General features: G+C 42.7%; 1 protein-coding gene across 3 annotated transcripts in view; it reads right to left on the bottom strand.

Moving 5' to 3' along the window:
- Positions 1-19832, bottom strand: part of arhgap10 (Rho GTPase activating protein 10) — a 247780-nt gene that overhangs the window by 147159 nt on the left and 80789 nt on the right. For 2 of the 3 annotated variants that reach the window (XM_086011545.1, XM_086011527.1), the window contains exons 2-3: positions 4611-4706; positions 1515-1589 (exon numbers count right to left, since the gene is read on the bottom strand). In XM_086011545.1, coding sequence (XP_085867671.1) covers positions 1515-1589; positions 4611-4706 — 171 coding nt within the window. The remainder of the gene's footprint in view (positions 1-1514; positions 1590-4610; positions 4707-19832) is intronic. The other variant, XM_086011535.1, reaches the window with a different exon arrangement.

Below are 19832 nucleotides of genomic sequence, written 5' to 3'. Positions count from 1 at the left end.
GTGCAGTTCTGGTCGCCTCACTATAGGAAGGATGTGATTGCTTTGGAGAGGGTGCAGAGAAGATTCACCAGGATGTTACCTGGGATGGAGCGCCTCAGCTATGAAGAAAGACTAAACAGGCTGGGGTTGTTTTCCTTGGAGCAAAGAAGGCTGAGGGGGGACCTGATTGAGGTGTACAAAATGATGAGGGGCATAGATAGGGTAGATAAAGAGGAACTTTTCCCCTTAGTAGGGGGGTCAATAACAAGGGGGCATAGATTCAGGGTAAGGGGCAGGAGATTTAGAGGGGATTTGAGGAGGAACTTTTTCACCCAGAGGGTGGTTGGAATCTGGAACTCACTGCCTGAAAGGGTGGTAGAGGCAGGAACCCTCACAACATTCAAGAAGCATTTGGATGAGCACTTGAAATGCCATTGCATACAAGGCTATGGACCAAATGCTGGAAAATGGGATTAGACAGGACAGGGATGGATGGGCGGCGTGGACACGATGGGCCGAAGGGCCTCTTTCTGTGCTGTAAAACTCTATGACTCTAACACTATCTGGAAGTCCATTCCAAGGGCTGGATTTTGTCAACGGGGACACATTGGGGGCGGGACTGCTGGTTGTCGGGTTTCAGTCCTGCCACCCAACGACGTCCGGCCAACCCACGCTATTTTCCCTTGATTGACCTTGTTAAGCACTTTACACTCACCTCTCATACTTACCTCTCCACACTTGCACCTATCACTCACCTCCACAGTGCACTTTTCGATCCTTCTCACCCCCGCAGACCCACTGCTCGCCTCGCTGACCCTGGCGAGGTTCGCAGCCGTCAGGAAGCCCGCACTTGCAGGGGTAAAATGGGGATAAGCCTCTTAACTGCCTGTTAACTACATGTTAACAGGCAGTTAATTGGCTGTAATCCCCTTCCTGCCTCCCGGGAAGATGGCACAGAGGCGGGTTGGGAGCGGGTTCGGTACCCGCTTCCAGTTTCTGCCATTTTCCCAGCAGTCCCGCCTCTATACCCGCCTCCCCAGGGCTGGCAAAATTCCTCCCAAGTGTTGATCACTCTCTGCATGATGAACTTCCTGATATCAATCCTAAAACAATCTTTTACTAGTTTGAACCTGTGTCCCTTTGTTCTATGCCAACTTTTTATTTAAAGTAACATTCCAGATTAACTTTTTCCATACTTGGTGACCAAAGCTGGACAAAGACTTGGTGACCAAAGCTGGACAAAGACTAGTACTCAAAGTGTGGTCTGACCAGGGTACTGTACAGTTTGTTCACAACTTCCTCAGGCTTGTCTTCTACTGTTTTGGCTATGTATTTCAACATTCTATTGGCTTTGTTGATTGCTGTCCTGCATTGGTTGACATATTGAACATCGAGTTCACAAAGACTTCAAAGTCTTTTACATTCTTAGCTATTTCAACACCATTCATAGAGTGTGTCACCACTGTTCCTTCTTATGTGCAATACTTTATTCCTGGCGACATTAAATTTAATTTGCCATGGTTTAGCCCACTCACATATTTTGTTTAACTCATTCTGTAATTTCTGAGTTTCCTCCTTCAATCCCATTGCCAGTCCTAGTTTAGTTCCATCTGCAAATCAGAACAATTTGCATTGAGTTTATGAATCCAAGTCATTAATGTAAATTAGAAACAGCTGTGGTCCCAACACAAAGCCTGGGGCACCCCACTCAGTACTTCCCTGCACCTCAACATTACTCCTCTTTTTTCCCTTTGGACAATTTCTTACCCATTCCCAAGTTTTACCCTGAATCCTCACAGCTTTGTGTTTAACTAGCAGCCGTTTGTATGGAACTTTATCAAGGGGCCTTTTGGAAATCTGTAGGGTTTGTCACAGAACATTTGGGTTGTCACTTTCTCAAAGAAATCAAGGAGGTTAGCCAGGTAGGATCTTCCCCCATCTAAAGCTGTGTTGAGTGCTATTGTTTGACACAAATAATCCTCAAGTTTACTCTGATCATTGATTCCATTATTTTACAGTTGACTGAGCAACACTATTGGGTCTATAGTTGCCTGTGTCTGTTTTGTCACCCCTTTTTGAATGTGGGCACCATATTAATATGTTTCTCATCTATTGGTACCTCACTAGTGCCCATTGACTCTCCCGTAATGATAGTCAATGCATCACAAATTTCCTCAAGTAGTAGAACGGGTTTGGTTTAATGTAGACAATTGGACTAAGTAGTTTCACTTGTAAATCAGAAAGCTAACAAATTGTATCCTACTTCTTACTCAATTCAATTAAGTGAAGTAATGTAACTTTTAAAAAAGCTAGTTAATCCTGTGGAAATTTAAAAAAAATTCTTTAGAGCCGAGTAGGCCTCAGCAGTTTATCTCAGCCCATGACTTAACGCACTAAAATTTTAGTTAAAAGTTGCATTCTTAAATGTTTACAGTTACTTCAATTTATGTAGTTTGACTTTTAGTTACAACTTAAGTGGTCAGTTATATCAACTTGTAATGTAATTCTCAGATCTGATTGGTTCAATAACCATGTGACCAATACTATATGGTTAGAACATGGTATCATTGGTCACATGGTTACAAGACCAATCAGAAAGCAATTTGGAATGCTGCGCTCTTAAAATTCATACTGGAGTTGCCAACCCTGCTGGATTGTCCGCATATCCCCTCGAATCGACGACTGATCTTCCAAATTCTGACACCAAACCCTTCCTGGCACCTGGAGAACTCAGGAAAGGCTGTAGTCAGTGGTGCGGTCCACACTGGGGGAACTAATGGGGCTGTCAAGTTTGGACCAAATCCAAAATGAGACAGGAGGCGAGATGGATTCACAAAGTATGATTAGCCACAAATAAAGGACTGGTTTAAACAAATATTAACAGCAGAATTAAGTTCAAACTATATTTCTTAAAGATATGTTGTACAAATAGAAAACAAAACATGCATAACCACTGGACTGCAGTTCTTTTACGGTAAAGCACTTGATAAAACTAGGAATCTTCAACCGGTATTTGTTTAGCTTAAACAAGCTTCATTTGAAATAAAATTCAGTAGATAAGACCCCTTTGATAAGACCCCTTTGTATTTCAATAACTACAAATATCAACGTAAAAAAATGAATCACGGTACATAGGAGATAAAACTGGACAAATTATGACTTATTTTGCTAAATAAACTGCTATAAAATCTAGTACATAACTCATATGTTCTAAATTTAGCAAAAATGACTTGGACTGATGAAGTTTCTAAGTTTTCCAAAATAGCAAGCCTAAGCGTGTAGGTACACCGTACAAATTTTGCTTTTGCAACAGATAAGATGGTTACAAAAAAAACCAAAATCCATGACTGTCCACTGTAACACAAAATGGGTATCCTTAAACTATTCTTGATTGTTTTTGCTTGAGCATAAAAGAATTTTGAAAAAATTCAACTACATGGGACCCAAGCTTTATAAATGCAAAAACATTTGCAACTGTGGGCATATGTCACATGGTCAAATGTCACGTGATCAAAGATCTAGGAATATGTCAAACCAGATTTGGCAACCCTAATTCATACAGAGACAAAAAATGAAACCGCTTCAGTGCAATTAAAGCTTACAAACAATTTGCTGCAAAATGAGACAGTGGAGCTTTATAAAATCGTCGCCAAAAATCACATCTCTTTAGATAAGTATTTCAGCAAAATCTTTAAAAAAGATGGCAGGTCTACATGTTCCAAGAATATTGGGCTGTAATTTGCGACACCCACAGCTGTGCACGCGCCCGTAGGGGCCGCACAAGTTCTAGGTTTAGGCATGCGAAGCAGATGCTCGAAAACCTGGAACTTGCGATCTGTCAAGAATTCTCTTGACAGATTCTCTACATCCCCGGGAAATGGGCCTCTGCGGGCGGGGAGTTGCGCTATTTGCCCAACTTCCATCCGCTGAATGCCAGTGAAATTTTTACGCCTGGTAAAAGCAGGTGCAAGGACTGCTTTTACCAGCGTAAGAGTTTTAAAAAATAGAAAAATAAAATGTTATACTTAAAAACCCTGTCCAATAAGGTGTTTATTTTTAGCCCCATTAAAACATTTTTAAAAATTCAAAAATGTATTTGTTTAGAATATTTAATTAAATGGCATTTTAATTAATTTTAAATATGTAATTTAAAAAAAATTATTTCATGTGTTCATGTATTTTTTTTTAAGTGATCCGGAACTCCCATAAGTATGAATGGGGATTCCCCTTCTTTCATTGGTTGGGCTGGCCCACGTGATCCATGGGGCACTTGTGAACCGCATGCGCCCGAGATACGTGGGCCTCTACCTGTGGGTACCCGGAGAGGCCCAGGATCGCGAGTCTCCGTACCCCCTGGACCACCAGGTAAATTCAGAGTTTTTTTTTTTAACAGGTCGGAGGCATCCGCCCGTGGGAAGCCTCCGACCGCAAATATCGGGCCAACGTGTTTAGTCATTTTTAGAATCAAAAACATTTCTCCAATTGTACTATATTAAATCTGGCATTTACAATTTTTCAAAAATGCAGATAACGTAGGACAGAACTAAGTACTCAGAGCTGAGCTGCAGTTTCTGTTGTATGAAGCCAGAAAATGAAGAGCAAATTCATTAGAAATAAGGAGACCCACTTACCTATACATCGCTCGTCGTCTGTCTCAGCATCCCCAATAAACTCAAAGGAAAACTCCCCAAGTGACTGAGCGAATTTCTGTTGTGCTGTTGAAAGAGCTGCAAAGAACAAACAATTGAGAAAAATTCAGATTTACTGCAGCAAAATAAATTCTTCACATTTATGTTTAAGGATTTATTAATTGTATAAATTTCTCCCCCGCCCCCATCAAAAAAAAATCCCTAAAAATGCAGCTACAGAAATACTCTTTATAGTTTATACCCATAGAATAATTCAGCTTTTGAGGGTGAAAGGAAGCAATCATTTTGTAGAAGATGAAACATTTATTCGGATTTTGTTTTGCTTACAGTACATGTATGCTATCTTCTTCAGGGAGATACAAAAAGCAGGTTAGAAAGTGGGATTGTGTACAGTTGGGTCTCAGTTGGTAAAGGAATCATAAAAAGTATATTATGAGACACCTTACAAAATGAGATATTCTGATGTCCACATTGAAAGAGGCTGTTTGGGCTAAAGGTGCAATAAAATGTTCCATACTGCATTAGTGTGCATGTATCCAGAGAACGCAATGAGAATGAAGACTCTCCTAACAAACTACAAGTTGGTGACCTATGTTTCTGTCACATCCTACAAAAGGTCTGCATACATTCAAAGTTGATAAAAACTGAAATGTAAATGTTTTGTTAAATAAACAGCAAGAGTGAAAAAAAAATCTAGAATATCAACAGATACTCAGCACACCGCATTGAGAGAGATTTGATTATTCTCAGTGTATCGATTTGTATGTGGGTTCAATGACGATACATTCATGAAAGAGAATGTCTTTTAATCTAAAGTTTGTTCAGTAATTTAACTGCATCGCAGGAGACACCATCTTAGTGATCCATCTAAAACAAAACTGAAACTAAACTAAAACTGCCTCTCTCACATGCCCTCTGCTGGTCAGGCATAAATAATCAATACATGCAATTATGCTGGTAAGTCATCATAATCAAACAGGCAAATACCATCACTATTTGCTGATATCATTACATCTCCCTTTCTTAAAACAAAAGTATTTTACTTTTATCTAACAACATGTTTTCTTTGTATTACTCTGCATTTTAACTGTAACACTTAATGAACTTACATTATCATTATCATGATCAAGGTTTTTTAACCTTGCTTTGTGTGTTCACATGAAATATGTAAATACACTAGAACTTGAAGAAAGAATAAGATAACATTACTTCCTTCTATAACAAGAGTCCTTAAACTTGCTCAATGAGTCTCTCAGGAGGCTTCACGTGTCTTGAGGATTTTCTGATTGATTGTCCTTGAATCTGAGTTGTTGCCTCAGATGATGGTTTCTCAGCTGTGTGATCAGGTTGTTCAACAGTATCAGTCTTTTGACCTGCTGTGTGATCAGGTTGTTCAACAGTATCAGTCTTTTGACTTGCTGTGGCTGGTCCCATGAGAAGATCTCGATGATTTCTTCGCAGAACAGCACCCTCATCTGTCTGAATGGTGTATGATCTTGGTTGAACTTCACTCAGGACAGTTCCCTTCTGAGTCCATATGTTTGTTTTGTCTTTGCACCTTACTTGGTCACCAGTGTGGAGTTCATGTAGGTTTTGTGTTCCTCTGTCATAGTAGTACTTTTGCTTTTCTTTCTGTTGTTCTTTGAACTTCCTCACTTTCTCCCCCTCTTTTGTTTTCAGGAGGTTCTCCGGGATGGGTAGGTTTGACCTTAGCCGACGTCCCACAAGGAGTTGGGCTGGTGACTTACCACACTCGAGCGGCGTTGTGCGGTATACAAGCATGCTCTGGTAGAAGTCAGTTCCACTGTCTTTTGCCTTGTACATCAGCCTTTTCACTGTCTGGACCGATTTTTCCACTAGTCCATTGGACTGTGGATAGTGAGGACTTGACGTTGTGTGGACAAAGTCCCACTCTTTGGCAAAGTGTCGGAAACTTGCATTGTAAAACTGGGGTCCGTTGTCTGTGAAGACCTCGCTTGCCACGCCATGTCTGGAGAATATGGCTTTCATACATGTTATCACAGCATCTGCAGTGGTGGTGTACAGTCTACACACCTCTGGATACAGGGAGTAATAGTCTGTGACTACAAGATAGTCCTTCCCTTGACATACGAATAGGTCAGCGCCTACCTTCTGGTAAGGTCTGTCTGGCGCTGGGTGTGGCTTTAGTGGTTCTACCGGATTGCTTGCTCGATATTTCAGGCATATTGTGCAGTTTGACACCTCATTTGTCACATCTTGGTTGATTCGTGGCCAGTACATCACCTCTCGTGCTCTTTTCTTACACTTTTCGATTCCCAGATGTCCTCCATGGATCCTTTTTAGCATCTCTTTTCTCAGACTCTTTCAGATAACTATTTTACTTCCTTTGTAGATGATGTCTTCGACCACTGATAATTCCGCCCTGCAGTTCCGCCCTGCAGTTCCAGTACTCTGCCATGTCAGGTGAGCAGTCTTGCTTCATGTTGGGCCATCCATCCAAGATGCTTTTCCTCAGTCGTCTCATTGTTTCATCTTTGTTTGTCTCAGTCTTTATGAGCTCCATTTTTGCATCTGCTATGGGCAGTGCACTTCTGATCATGTCCATGTAGGCGTTCACTTTTTCATCCATTTTGGTGTTTGCGGGCTCACTTGGGTCAACAGCTCTGGACAACGTGTCTGCTGTATACATCAGCTTACCCGGTGTGTACGCAACATTCAGTGTATAGCGTTGCAGCCTGATCATCATTCTTTGTATTCTAAGCGGACAGCTATTTAGTGGCTTTTGGAACAATGCAATCAAGGGCTTATGGTCAGTCTCTACACTGATTGCTTGTCCTGACACAAACTGGTGAAATCTTTCACAGGCGTATGTGATGCTGAGCAGCTCCTTTTCTATTTGAGCATATCGCGTCTCCGCGTCTGTTATTGAGCGCGATGCATATGCAATAGGTAGCCAGTAGTCATATTTTTGCAGAAGAACGGCACCGAGCCCACTCTGTGATGCATCTGATGATATCTTGATGGGTCTCGCTGGGTCATAAAACCTCAGAACTAGTTCCTCTGTGAGCAGTTTCTTTAGATCGCTCCATGACTTCTCATGCTCATGATTCCATTCCCATTCTATGTTCTTTTCAGTTAGTCTTCTCAGTGGCGCCATCTTTTCTGAGAGGTTAGATATGAATTTACCCATGTAGTTGATCATTCCATTAAACCTCTGCACGTCCTTTTTGCATTGTGGCTTTGGCATATTCTCAATGGCGGACACCTTTCTGGGATCTGGTCTGATGCCCTCACTGCTAGGGATATCTCCCACGAATGTCAGTTCTGTCACCCCGAGCTGGCATTTCTCTTTATTCAGCTTCAGGTTTGTTTTCCTTGTTGCTTCCAGCACTTTTTTCAGTCTCTCGTCATGCTCAGTTCTCGTGGTTCCCCATACTATGATGTCATCCATTGATGTATCAACTCCCTCCGGGTGCTCATAGATCATATGGATTGTTTTGTGATACACTTCAGGAGCTGAGGCAATGCCAAATGGTAACCTTAGGAATCTGTATCTGCCAAATGGACTGTTGAACGTGTACAGTCTTGAACTTGCTTCGTCCAGTTTCATCTGCCAAAATCCTGATGATGCATCTAACTTGCTGAAATACTTTGCATTTGCAAACTGTGACATGATTTCCTCATGTGTAGGAAGCTTGAAGTGCTCTCTCTTTATTGCTCTGTTTAGATCTCTTGGATCCAGGCAAATTCTGAGCTTTCCATTCTTTTTGTCCACAACGACGAGGGAACTCACCCACTCAGTTGGCTCATCTATCTTCTGAATCACGTTCAGGCTTTCCATCCTGTCCAACTCTGCCTTCAGTTGCTTTTGAAGAGCAAACGGAACTTTTCTGCATGGATGTATGACCGTTGACATACTTTTATCTACTCTGATCGTGTGTTCTCCTGGAATGCAGCCTAGACCCTTAAATAGGTCGTTGTACTCTTTCATGAGTTCATCATAGACTGTCTCTCCTTTGCTTTCCACAACGAGGACTCTCTTTACCAGGTTCAGTCTCTCACAGGCTATTAAACCTAGTATGGCCTGCACATCCTTTGGCACCACGATTAGTGCTAGCGTGTGCTCTCTGTCCTTGTGTGTCACTTTGACAATGCATCTTCCTTTCACTGGTATATCAGTACCTAAGTATCCTGTCACTTTCACTTTTATTCCATGTATCTTTGGTCTGGGTCTAATTTTCTTAAAATCAGTCTCTGATATCACATTAACTTGTGCTCCAGTATCCAATTTAAATGGAATGTGTATGTCATTCACTTTTAGTGTCAACATCCAGTCTCTTTTTTCTTTTTTGTTTTCAGACACAACATCTACATAGAACTCCTCTATCTCGCTTTCATCTACTGCATGGACCTTGCTTTGTTGCGCTTGGTTCTTACAGCAACGGGCATAATGGTTGTTTTTGTTGCAACTATTGCATGTTTTACCATATGCTGGACACTTTTTTGGTGTATGCTGTGTACCGCATCGACTACATGACTTTCGATTGGCCCTTTCATTTTTGTTCGCTGGCCACGCCTCTTTTTTCACATTGGCGCTCTTTTTGTTAAACGGTTTGTGTCCGTTCTTACTCACTGCATCCACGTTGCAGCTACTGTCACTGAACAGCTCCTTTGCCTGCAACTTCACAGTCTCTGTAGCCCTACACAGTGCTATGGCTTTTCCCAGGTCTAGATCTTGCTCTCTTAGCAGTCTTTCTCTTGGTCCATTATCTGGAATACCACACACCAGTCTGTCTTTTATCAGCGAGTCTGTCAGTCCCCCAAATTCACATGTTTTGCTTCGGTTTCTCAGTTCAGTCACATACTGATCAATAGTCTCTCCCATTTTCTGTACATGTGTGAAAAATCTGTGCCTCTCAAACGTCACGTTACGTTTAGGTATGCAGTAGGCCTCAAACTGTTCCATTATTTTATCTAGCTTCATTTTGTCTCCATCAGCAGCGAATGTGAAGTTATTATACACCTCCAGCGCTTCATCACCCACGACATGTAAGAACACCGACGCTTTCACTTTATCACTTTTCTCGTCAGCTCCGATTGCTGATAAATACAACTCCAAACGTTGTTTGAATCTCTTCCAATTTTCAGTCACATTACCTGTCAACTGAAGCTTCGCCGGTGGGTGTAAACCTTCCATTTTTTCACTTTGTTAGCTATTCTCCAATGGTAAGTAACGATGTTCTCTTTTGGCTTGCTAATATGTGGAGAGCTGATTTAACTTCAGATTTTTCCTCTTCATCTCTTTCAATCACTTCTGACACCATGTATCGATTTGTATGTGGGTTCAATGACGATACATTCATGAAAGAGAATGTCTTTTAATCTAAAGTTTGTTCAGTAATTTAACTGCATCACAGGAGACACCATCTTAGTGATCCATCTAAAACGAAACTGAAACTAAACTAAAACTGCCTCTCTCACATGCCCTCTGCTGGTCAGGCATAAATAATCAATACATGCAATTATGCTGGTAAGTCATCATAATCAAACAGGCAAATACCATCACTATTTGCTGATATCATTACATTCAGCATTGTTTTTCTTTGTACAGGTTATTTTAGGTCAGGTTTAAACCTAACCTAGTAACAGTTCACCTACCCTTGTCATCACTTCTACTTATTGATTACCATTCTAGTAGCAGCAGTGGTGCTGTCAGATAAAGTCTTCCCTAGCTTCAACCAGGTCACGATTACCCCAAGACAAAGAGAAAATACTGCAGGTGCTGGAAATCTGAAATAAAAACCGAAAATGCTGGAGATACTCAGCAGGTCAGGCAGCATCTGTGAAGAGAGAAACAGAGCTAACGTTTCAAGTCGATGACCTTTCGTCAGAGCTGGGGAAAGGCCATCGACCTGAAACGTTAACTCTGTTTCTATCTTCACAGATGCTGCCTGACCTGCTGAGTATCTCCAGCATTTTCGGTTTTTATTTCCCGATTACCTCAAGGACTGTTTCATAGTCTTGTAAAAATGGCCATGGCTTTGATTTTGCTATGGCTAATCTCGAGACAAATCAGGCGGCTCAATTAAAACAGTACTCACTAACTTGCTAATGAATTACATATCAAAAAGTACCTTAGAAGAAAAAAAAATCTAGACGTTTCCCTGTGGGACAGCACTTTCTTGGTAAAGTGAAAGCAAAAATAGATGAATCAAGATAATTTTTAACATCCAATTCAGCCACATTCCAAAGAACCAAGGCAACCCAAAATAGTCACACTTGTCCGAGTGTAGGATGTAGATGCAACCTGCAGCTCTAGCATAACATTTCAATGGATTTACTTTTGATAATGGTGCTTATTTTCTTGGGATCCCACAATCTTCTACAAACATGGCCTGTGGATTGTATGCTGGGGTTTTTCTCTCAACAATTTGGAAAAATAAAATTGGCTATAGCAGACATCTGAAGCTATACACAGGAAGCCTGAACACAATGGAAGACATTTAATCTTGTTAATGCAACACCAAAACATTGGAATCCACCCCATTTTCTTTCTAAACAGCATGTCAGTAGCAGTTTGGATCTCATAAAATAATATCCTTTCTGTAAAAATGTTCTGAAATATTTAATTATAAATCTCCCATGGCATTGTACATGGGGAGTGAGGGCAGGCAGATAACTGAACCAAGGAGTGGGAGGGGAGACAAGACAGATGGAAGGAGAAGGGGGATAGCGAGGAGGGGAGGGACGATGAGGAGAAGGGGAGAGTGTAGGAAACGCGGCAGCCAATTTGTGCACATCAAGCTTCCACAAACAGCAATGTGATAATGACCAGATAATCTGTTTTAGTGATGTTGATTGAGGGATAAATATTGGCCAGGGCACTGGGGATAACTCCCCTGCTCATCTTCGAAATAGTGCCATGGGATCTTTTACAACCACCTGAGAGAGCAGATGGGGCTTTGGTTTAACATGTCATCTGAAAGACGGCACCTCTGACAGTGCAGCACTCCCTCAGTACTGCACTGGAGTGTCAGTCTAGATTTTTGTGCTCAAGTCTCTGGAGTGGGACTGTGAACCCACAACCTTCTGACTCAGAGGCGAGAGTGCTACCAACTGAGCCACAGCTGACACTATAAGCTGAGGAGAAGGAAAGGGAGTGAGGAGAGAATGGAGAGGGAAGAGAACTAGGGGAAATTTGTCTTCGTGTTGAGGAGGTCAGATTGTGAATTTTGTCTGCGGGGGGTACTGGTTTCTTAACTTGGGAGAGGGTAGTGTGAACTTTGTCCCTTGATTGGCGGGCAGGAGGGCGGGATCCGAATGTCAGGCAGGAACCAAAGGAACAGTCCCCGGCACTTAAGTAAGTGGTGGGGAAGGGGTTTTGAAAGGGCCTTGTGATCAGGAAGAGTGGAGAGCCTAGGGCAGGGGAGGCCTAAACTTTCATTGAGAGGCCCAAAGAAGCACTCCTGCTTCTCCTGGCTCCACAAGGAAAGTAAAAAAAGTTTCAAAACTTCTCTCTTCTGTGTCCCAACTCTTCTTTCCGAAAGCTTCACCAGGTGGAAAAGCCACAAAGGCTTCACCACTTAGGCCACTGGTTAAAGTACCAGTTGGGTCTCAACAACACCACTGGAATCCTATCTGCACACTTAAGGAAGAGCTGCTGCCGGTTTTGGACAGGTCTCCTTGCCAGCTTCTCGGAAGAGTTGGTTAAAACTGAAGGTTGCAGGACGGAAGCGAATGTCGGCAGGTAAGTCCCCTGGCCAATTTCACATGCCTGCAGTTTCCAGCAGGTGGGTGGGATTAAAATCGTCTCGTAAGTGCTGGGCACGAGGGCCTGACATTCTTAATATTCTGGAGATATGACTGGCAGGATTCCATGCTGCTGGAACTCGTCTCACCTTGCGCCCTGATGCAGTGCCGGATCAGCGGTGATGGAAGCACCTGCCTCAGGCAGGTCGCATTTCATTTAAATATGAATTTGGGGAGTGTGCATCTGACCCGCAAGTTATTTCCTGCTGTTCTAACATGCAAGACAATGGGCATAAATCACACCCACGTGAAATAGGCGTCTGGGGATGCTAGGCGGCGGTTACGTATATGGCATGGAAAGGATATAGTAATGTTAAAGGAAGTGTATTTTGCCAAGTGTGGTTTTTTTTTTCCCCTGTTCTTTTTTCCCCTGATGGCACTTAGGTGCTGATGAACTTCTGTGTGTTAATTGTTGCCTATTATTTCTTCCCACCCCCTCTCCCCACCCCTCCAGCACCATTACTGGTACCATATTTTTCCCAATAAAAATTCTTGCTTGAGGTGTTGAGAAGAACAGGAGCTACAAAGAGATGTCAGGCCGGTCAGGCTGCACAAGAGATACTCTGTCAGCCAGTACCTCACACTTGCAGAGGTACACTTCCCTCGCTTTAGCAGACAGTTGGTGCGTGTGGAGGTTCCTCTTCCCAAAGGGGGCTGGGACAGCAGAACTGGTAGCACCACGAAGATACTGTAATAATGGATATTCCTCAGAAGTACCCCAATTACAGTATGTCATGCTTAAGTGGCACAGCATGAAAGAAGGGCTGCTTGGTGAACAGCAAGAAATGAGGCAGTGGCGCCTAGTTGGCAGCAACTGCCAAGATACCACCAACCAGTTCTACCGACATTGGTACATCTACCACTCAGTGACCACTGAAAAATGGTGGGCAGGATCTTGGTCAGCTGATAGTCAGGTGCAGAGCTGCACCATCTGCTGCAAAGATGCGTGCAGGGTAGGGCTGCTATATCCAGTGACAGTAACGGTCAGGTGTGACCTGAAAAGTGACTCCATCTCCCTTAAGGTATGTCACAGTGTTGATCAAGGGGATGGTACCACAGAGTGGCACAGAGCACCACTATCCTTGCAACCACCTCACTCAGCACCACCTGCAACTTCAGCAGCCATACAGGGGTTCGGGTCCCAGGCTGCTCAGTCCCTTGTCTGCAGACTCACACCTGCACCTTGGGGTTTCATTCCATTCATTTATAACCCTTCAGTCTTGGCAATGGCTGCTAATGGATTGAGGTACCTTTTGAGATTCTCCAATGGCTTTCAGAATCTCTGCCACACTATTGTGACATTACCCTTTAATTGTCCCCATCCTCTGACTTGCACCTATCTTTCCCTCCCATCACTTGTGTGCTCCCTACACCCATCCCAATCTACACCTGAAGCTATGCAAATAAACTGACCATGGAGAATTGGGTGCAAACAGCAGACTTCTATTTGTGCCCATTTAAAATCCATCAATACTCATTTAGATCGCAACTGTATCAAAAGCAGAATATCTCGGCTCATCACTCGACATGTCTGGCTTCTGTAAATACAGTAGTTGCTTTGGAAAACTAAAAATTTCAAACATCTAGACACAGAAGGCATCAAGAGGTATGGGGAGAGAGCGGGAATATGGTATTGAGATAGAGGATCAGCCATGACCATATTGAATGGCGGAGCAGGTTCGAAGGGCCGAATGGCCTACTCTTGCTCCTATTTTTCTATGTTGTGAATTAATTAATTGGGCTTTCAGATTTACCTTTTGTCTCTCCCATAACATATAGGTTGAATAAAAACCCACAGTTTTACCTACCCACATGGCTCAACAGGTTCCAACAGTGAGTAGCTGAACCATATGGAGCAAGTTGGTCTGTGACTCAATCATTGCTCTGTGCTGAGTTAGCCAGACCAACAATAGGACGATCACAATTGGATTTGCATCTCTGGATCGAGGGGTCAGAATTCCCATTCCTGATCATTATTCACTGACCTCTGCTGGGGACAGTGCTTATGCAAGTGTGTGTTTGTCTGGCTGTGGAGATGATCAGGCTTGGCAGTGATCATCACCACCACCATCCCCCAACCCCCGCCAAGAGTCAAATATCCTGCTGATACGCATCATCATGGCGCACTCATAAATAATGGGCACTTGAGTGAGGTAATGGAGGATGACTAGTACCCATGGAATTGCACCCAGTAAAGAGCTGGGGGAGAATTGCCCAGAAAATAAGTTAATGTAGAAACCTTGCTGTTTTGAGGAGGTAAGAGAGTAAACGGATTAACCGAGTTTCAGAGTTGCTCGTTACTTGAATAGGTTAAAATGAAAGTTGCAGACTTTCATGGTTAGGAAGGAGGATTGTCTAAAACTATTTATAATCCAGTCTTAAAGCTTACGAATGCCACCGGCCCATACAGGTACTAGAAGCAATGCTGTCTTCCAAGCTGAAATTTATCATGTCACTGCAGGTTAAAACAGACCTGCACAGTAACACATTGAAATTTCGTGCCACAATGATATGTAATTAACATAAAATGGACAACATGCTCTTCCTAAAGTGGGTGAAAGCCAAAAATTCTAGACATGATGGAACTGGTTTTCAGTAAAACTCAAGATCGTGGTGAGATGGAGGACAGATTAGCGAGTGAATGGAGTACTCAGAACACCAAATTGGAGCCTCTCCCACTTCACATCAGGAAGAATTTCAAATCAGGAAGAACTTCAAATAAAAGACCAAGTGGAATGTCCGCTGATGACTAATATCCTTGTTGACATTCTTATTCAGATGGCCATTTTATAGCTCCTTGTGGGCTGCTGTGTCTTTGGAATTGCATCCTGGCATGAGCATTCAGAAGAGGGATATAAATTGCTGCTTTAAAAAAAAGGAGTCCACAATCTGACTATGTGCATTATCAGAAAGTAGTGACAAAAATCAGTTTCCTTCAAATATTTACAGAATTGTTCCAGGGCTTTTGATAATAACAAAGCAGTTACTTTGATATTTCATCTTCTACTATGCTAAAGTGGCCATTTGAATAAGAATGTCAACAAGAATATTAGTCATCAGCAGGCATTCCACTTGCTACTTAAAAGGTTGGCAGTCCTCAAATTAGAAAAGTCACCCAGTACAGATGGGAAGCATCCTAGGTTACTGAGAGAAGCAAGGGTGGAAATTGCAGAAACTCTGCACACAATCTTCCAATCCTCCTTGGATAGGAGGGTGATGCTGGAGGATTGCAAATGTTACACCCCTGTTCAAAAAAAAAGGGAGAGGGATAAACCCGACAATTACAGGCCAGTCAGTCTAACGTCAGCGGTGGGGAAACTTTTAGACAATAATCTGGGACAAAATTAATTGGCATTTGGAAAAGTATGGGCTAATAAATGAAAGTCAGGACGGATTTGTTAAAGGCAAATTGTGTTTGACTAACTTGATCGAGTTCTTTGATGAAGTAACAGAGGGTTGATGAGGGTAGTGTATTATGTATATGGACTTACAAAAGGCATTCGTCAAAGTACCACATAATAGACTAGTTAGCAAAATTAAAGCTCACGGGATTAAAAGGACAGTGGTAGCATGGATCGAAAATTGGCTAAGGGACAGAAAGCAGAGAGTAGCGGTGAATGGCTATTTTTCAGACTGAAGGGAAGTATAGGGTGGTGTTCCCCAGGGATCAGTATTAGGATCACTGTTATTTTTGATATAAATGACCTGGACTTGGTTACACAGGGCATAATTTCAAAGTTTGCAGATGATATGAAACTCAAAAATGTAGTAAACAATGAAGAGGATAGTAACAGACTTCAGGAGGACATAGACAGACTGGTGAAATGGGCAGACACATCGCAAATGAAATTTAACGCAGAGAAGTGTGAAGTGATACATTTTGGTAGCAAGAATGAAGAGAGGCAATATGAACTAAATAGTACAATTTTAAAGGGAGTGTAGGAAGAGAGAGAGAGATCTGGAGTGTATGTACACAAATCTTTGGAGGTGGCAGGACAAGTTGAGAAGGCTGTTAAAGCAAATGGGATCCGTGGCTTTATAAATAGAGGAATAGAGTACAAAAGCAAGGAAGTTATGCTAAACCTTTATAAAACACTGGTTAGGCCTCAGCTGGAATAGTGTGTTCAATTCTGGGCACCACACTTTAGGAAGGAGGTCAAGGCCTTGGAGAGGGTGCAGAAAAGATTGACTAGAATGGTACCAGGGATGAGGGACTTCAGTTATGTGGAGAGGCTGGAGAAGTTGGGGTTGTCCTCCTTGGAGCAGAGAAGGTTAAGAGGAGATTTGATAGAGTAAATAAGAAACTGTTTCCAGTGGCAGAAGGGTCGGTAACGAGAGGGCACAGATTGAATGTAATTGCCAAAAAACCAGAGGCGACATGAGGAAACTTTTTGTTTTTTTTACACAGCGAGTTGTTGTGATCTGGAATGCACTGCCTGAAAGGGTGGTGAAAGCGGATTCAATTGTAACATTCAAAAGAGAATTGGATAAATACTTGAAGGGAAAAGAATTACAGGTCTATGGGGAAAGAGCAGGGGAGTAGGATTAATTGGATAGCTCTACTAAAGAGCTGGCACAGACACGAAGGGCCTCCTTCTGTGCTGTATCATTCTGTGATCACTTGAAGGTGTTTGCAAGCAAGCTCTTGATTTTATTGATCTAGAAAAAAACTTTCTGAAATGGATGACAGAACACAGTTGGAGAATTTCTAATATGCAGGCGTTTGCCGACATGACTACTGCCATTTTGCGAGCACAAGTGTGGGTCATTCACGATTTAAATGAGGCCCAAACCTGAATTTGGTTCAGGCCTCATGCAAGCAAGATAACCACCAGTTTTTTTTCTCCACCACCAACCGTCCGCTTTAACCCATTTCCCCTGCCCCTCCACACTCACCTCGAACCAGTGCAAGGAGTTCTTGGTCACTAAGCTTGAGACCATCTGTTCAGCACCCTTTGCCACATTACCCACTTTCCCTTGCCCAACAAGCCAAACTTCCCCCAAGGTTCACCCTGCCCTAGCCCTGTACCCAGTTCTTTCTCTAGTTTCTCTCCCATCGCACCACATGTCTTCGCTGAGCTCATCTTGCCATGAGACCCACCTCTTGCTCTCTTGACGCCATTCCCATTGAACTGCTGACCATCCAACTTCCATGGGATTTCAGCTGGTGCATAGAATAGTACAACACAAAAAGGCCAGCGCTTTTGAAAAGCAATCCAGTTAGTCCCACTCCCCTGCTCTTTCCTCATATCCCTGCAATTATTTCTCCTTCAAGTATTTATCCAATTCACTTTTGAAAGCTGCTATTGAATCTGTATCCACCACCCTATCAGGCAGAGCATTCCAAATCCTAACCACTCGTTGCATTAAAAAGTTTTTCCTCATGTCACCTCTGGTTCTTTTGCCAATCACCTTAAATCTGTGCCCTCTGGTTATCGACCCTTCAGCCATTGGAAACAGTTTCTCTTTATTTACTCTATCGAAACCCTTCATGATTTTGAACGCCTCTATCAAATCTCCTCTTAGCCGTCTCTGTTCTAAGGAAAACAACCCCAGCTTCTCCAGTCTATCCACGCAACTGTAACCCCTCATCCCTGGAACCATTCTAGTAATTAATGTTCTCCTGTAATTTGTTGCAGTCCTCCTCACTATTGACTACCCCCCCCAATTTGGTATCATCTGACATCCAGTCCTGGATGAGCCGCAATTTCCTTCGGTTAGACATTGGGAAGATTAAAGTCAAGCCATCATATTTGCCCCCACCCACAAAATCCATTGCCTCACCAATGATTCCATCTCCCTCCTTGGCCATTGTCTCAGGTTGAAACAGGCTGTTCGCAACCTTGATGTCCTATTTGACCCTGACTCAATGTCCACTCCATCACAAAGGCTGCCTACTTCCTTCTCTGCAACATCACCCATCTCAGTCACTGCCTCAGCCCATGTGTTGCTGAAACCCTCATACATGCTTTTGTCACCTCCAACCCTCTCCTCACTAGCCTCCCATTCTCCACAAACTTCAGCTCATCCAAAGCTCTGAGCCTGTAGCCCAGCCAGCACCATGTCCCGCTCACCCATCACTGTGCTCGCTGCTGTATATTGGCTGCCAATTTAAAATTCTCAACCTCGTGTTCAAAATCCCTTCAAGGCCTCACCCCTCCCTTTCTCTGTAACCTCCTCCAGGCCTACAACCCTCCTGGAACTCCACACTCCAACTCTGGCCTCTTATGCATCCCCCACTTCATTCACCTCCCCCATTGGAGACTATACCTTCAGCCATCTAGGCCCTAAGCACAGGAATTCCCTTCCTAAACTTCTCTGTCTCTGTGCCTCTCTCCTCTGAAGAGCCTCCCTAAAACCTACCTCTTTTACCAAGCTTTTAGTCACCCCTCCTAATTTCTCCTTTGGCACTGTCAATTTTTGTCTGATTCGGCTTCTGTGAAGCGCCTTGGGATGTTTTCCTACATTAAAGGCACTAGATCATCCCATCATCGCTGGGTCAAAATCCTGGAACTCCCTCCCTAACAGCACTGTGGGAGTACCTTCACCACACAGACTGCAGCGGTTCAAGAAGGCGGCTCACCACCACCTTCTCAAGGGCAACTAGGGATGGGCAATAAATGCTGGCCTTGCCAGTGACGCTCAGATCCCATGAACGAATTAAAAAAAAGATAAATGCAGATTGTTGTTGTTATTATTATTATTGTAATACACTTTAATTCCCCACCTATAATAAAGAAAGATATTTTGCAATACATTTATAGAGAAAAATATTTGTGTGCAAAGCATTCTTCTTTGCAGGGTCAACACAAACAAAACTAAAATACAGCTCATCATTCTGTACCCATCATGAATAGTAGTCATCCATATACAGCACCTTGACAGATGTGCCAGACGTCGAAGTGCAATTATTTCACCATGCAATACAATGTCTGTTCATCATTCACCACAGTTGAGTTTCTATTGCAAAAGTCTGTCAAATTTAAGAGTTGCATGAACCCACATATAGAATATAATAATTCTTACAAATTTAAACTGAGGTATCTTGATCACTTCAGTTGTTCCCAATGTAATTTCTCTCACCTGCCAAGGTGCCCAGACTTTAAAGAGGAAAAGCCATTCCGTTAAGTATATTCCATGGATAGCAAACTCACACAAATAGCTGTTAATTCTCAATTACTAGACAAATATGGAATTCCATAGCCCTATTCCATCCCAATTTAAAACAATAAAAATCCAACAATTTACTCACTAACAATATTCTCTGTCAGATGCTATACCTTTGAGCTATCTGGTTTTTAATTGGATAATTTGTTATCAGGAGGCGCCAACATGCAATGACTTCTAGGATGGACATTGTAGCAACCAACTTCTGCCCTGCAGCTAGCTGTGTGTTAACATTACCCATAGATC

The sequence above is a fragment of the Somniosus microcephalus genome, chromosome 2, assembly GCF_052327205.1.
Source record: "Somniosus microcephalus isolate GS21.2 chromosome 2, FLI_Smic_1.0, whole genome shotgun sequence".
Taxonomy (NCBI): Eukaryota; Metazoa; Chordata; class Chondrichthyes; order Squaliformes; family Somniosidae; genus Somniosus; species Somniosus microcephalus.
Note: the sequence above shows the minus strand (reverse complement) of the source record. Positions and strands in the feature narration are given on the sequence as shown.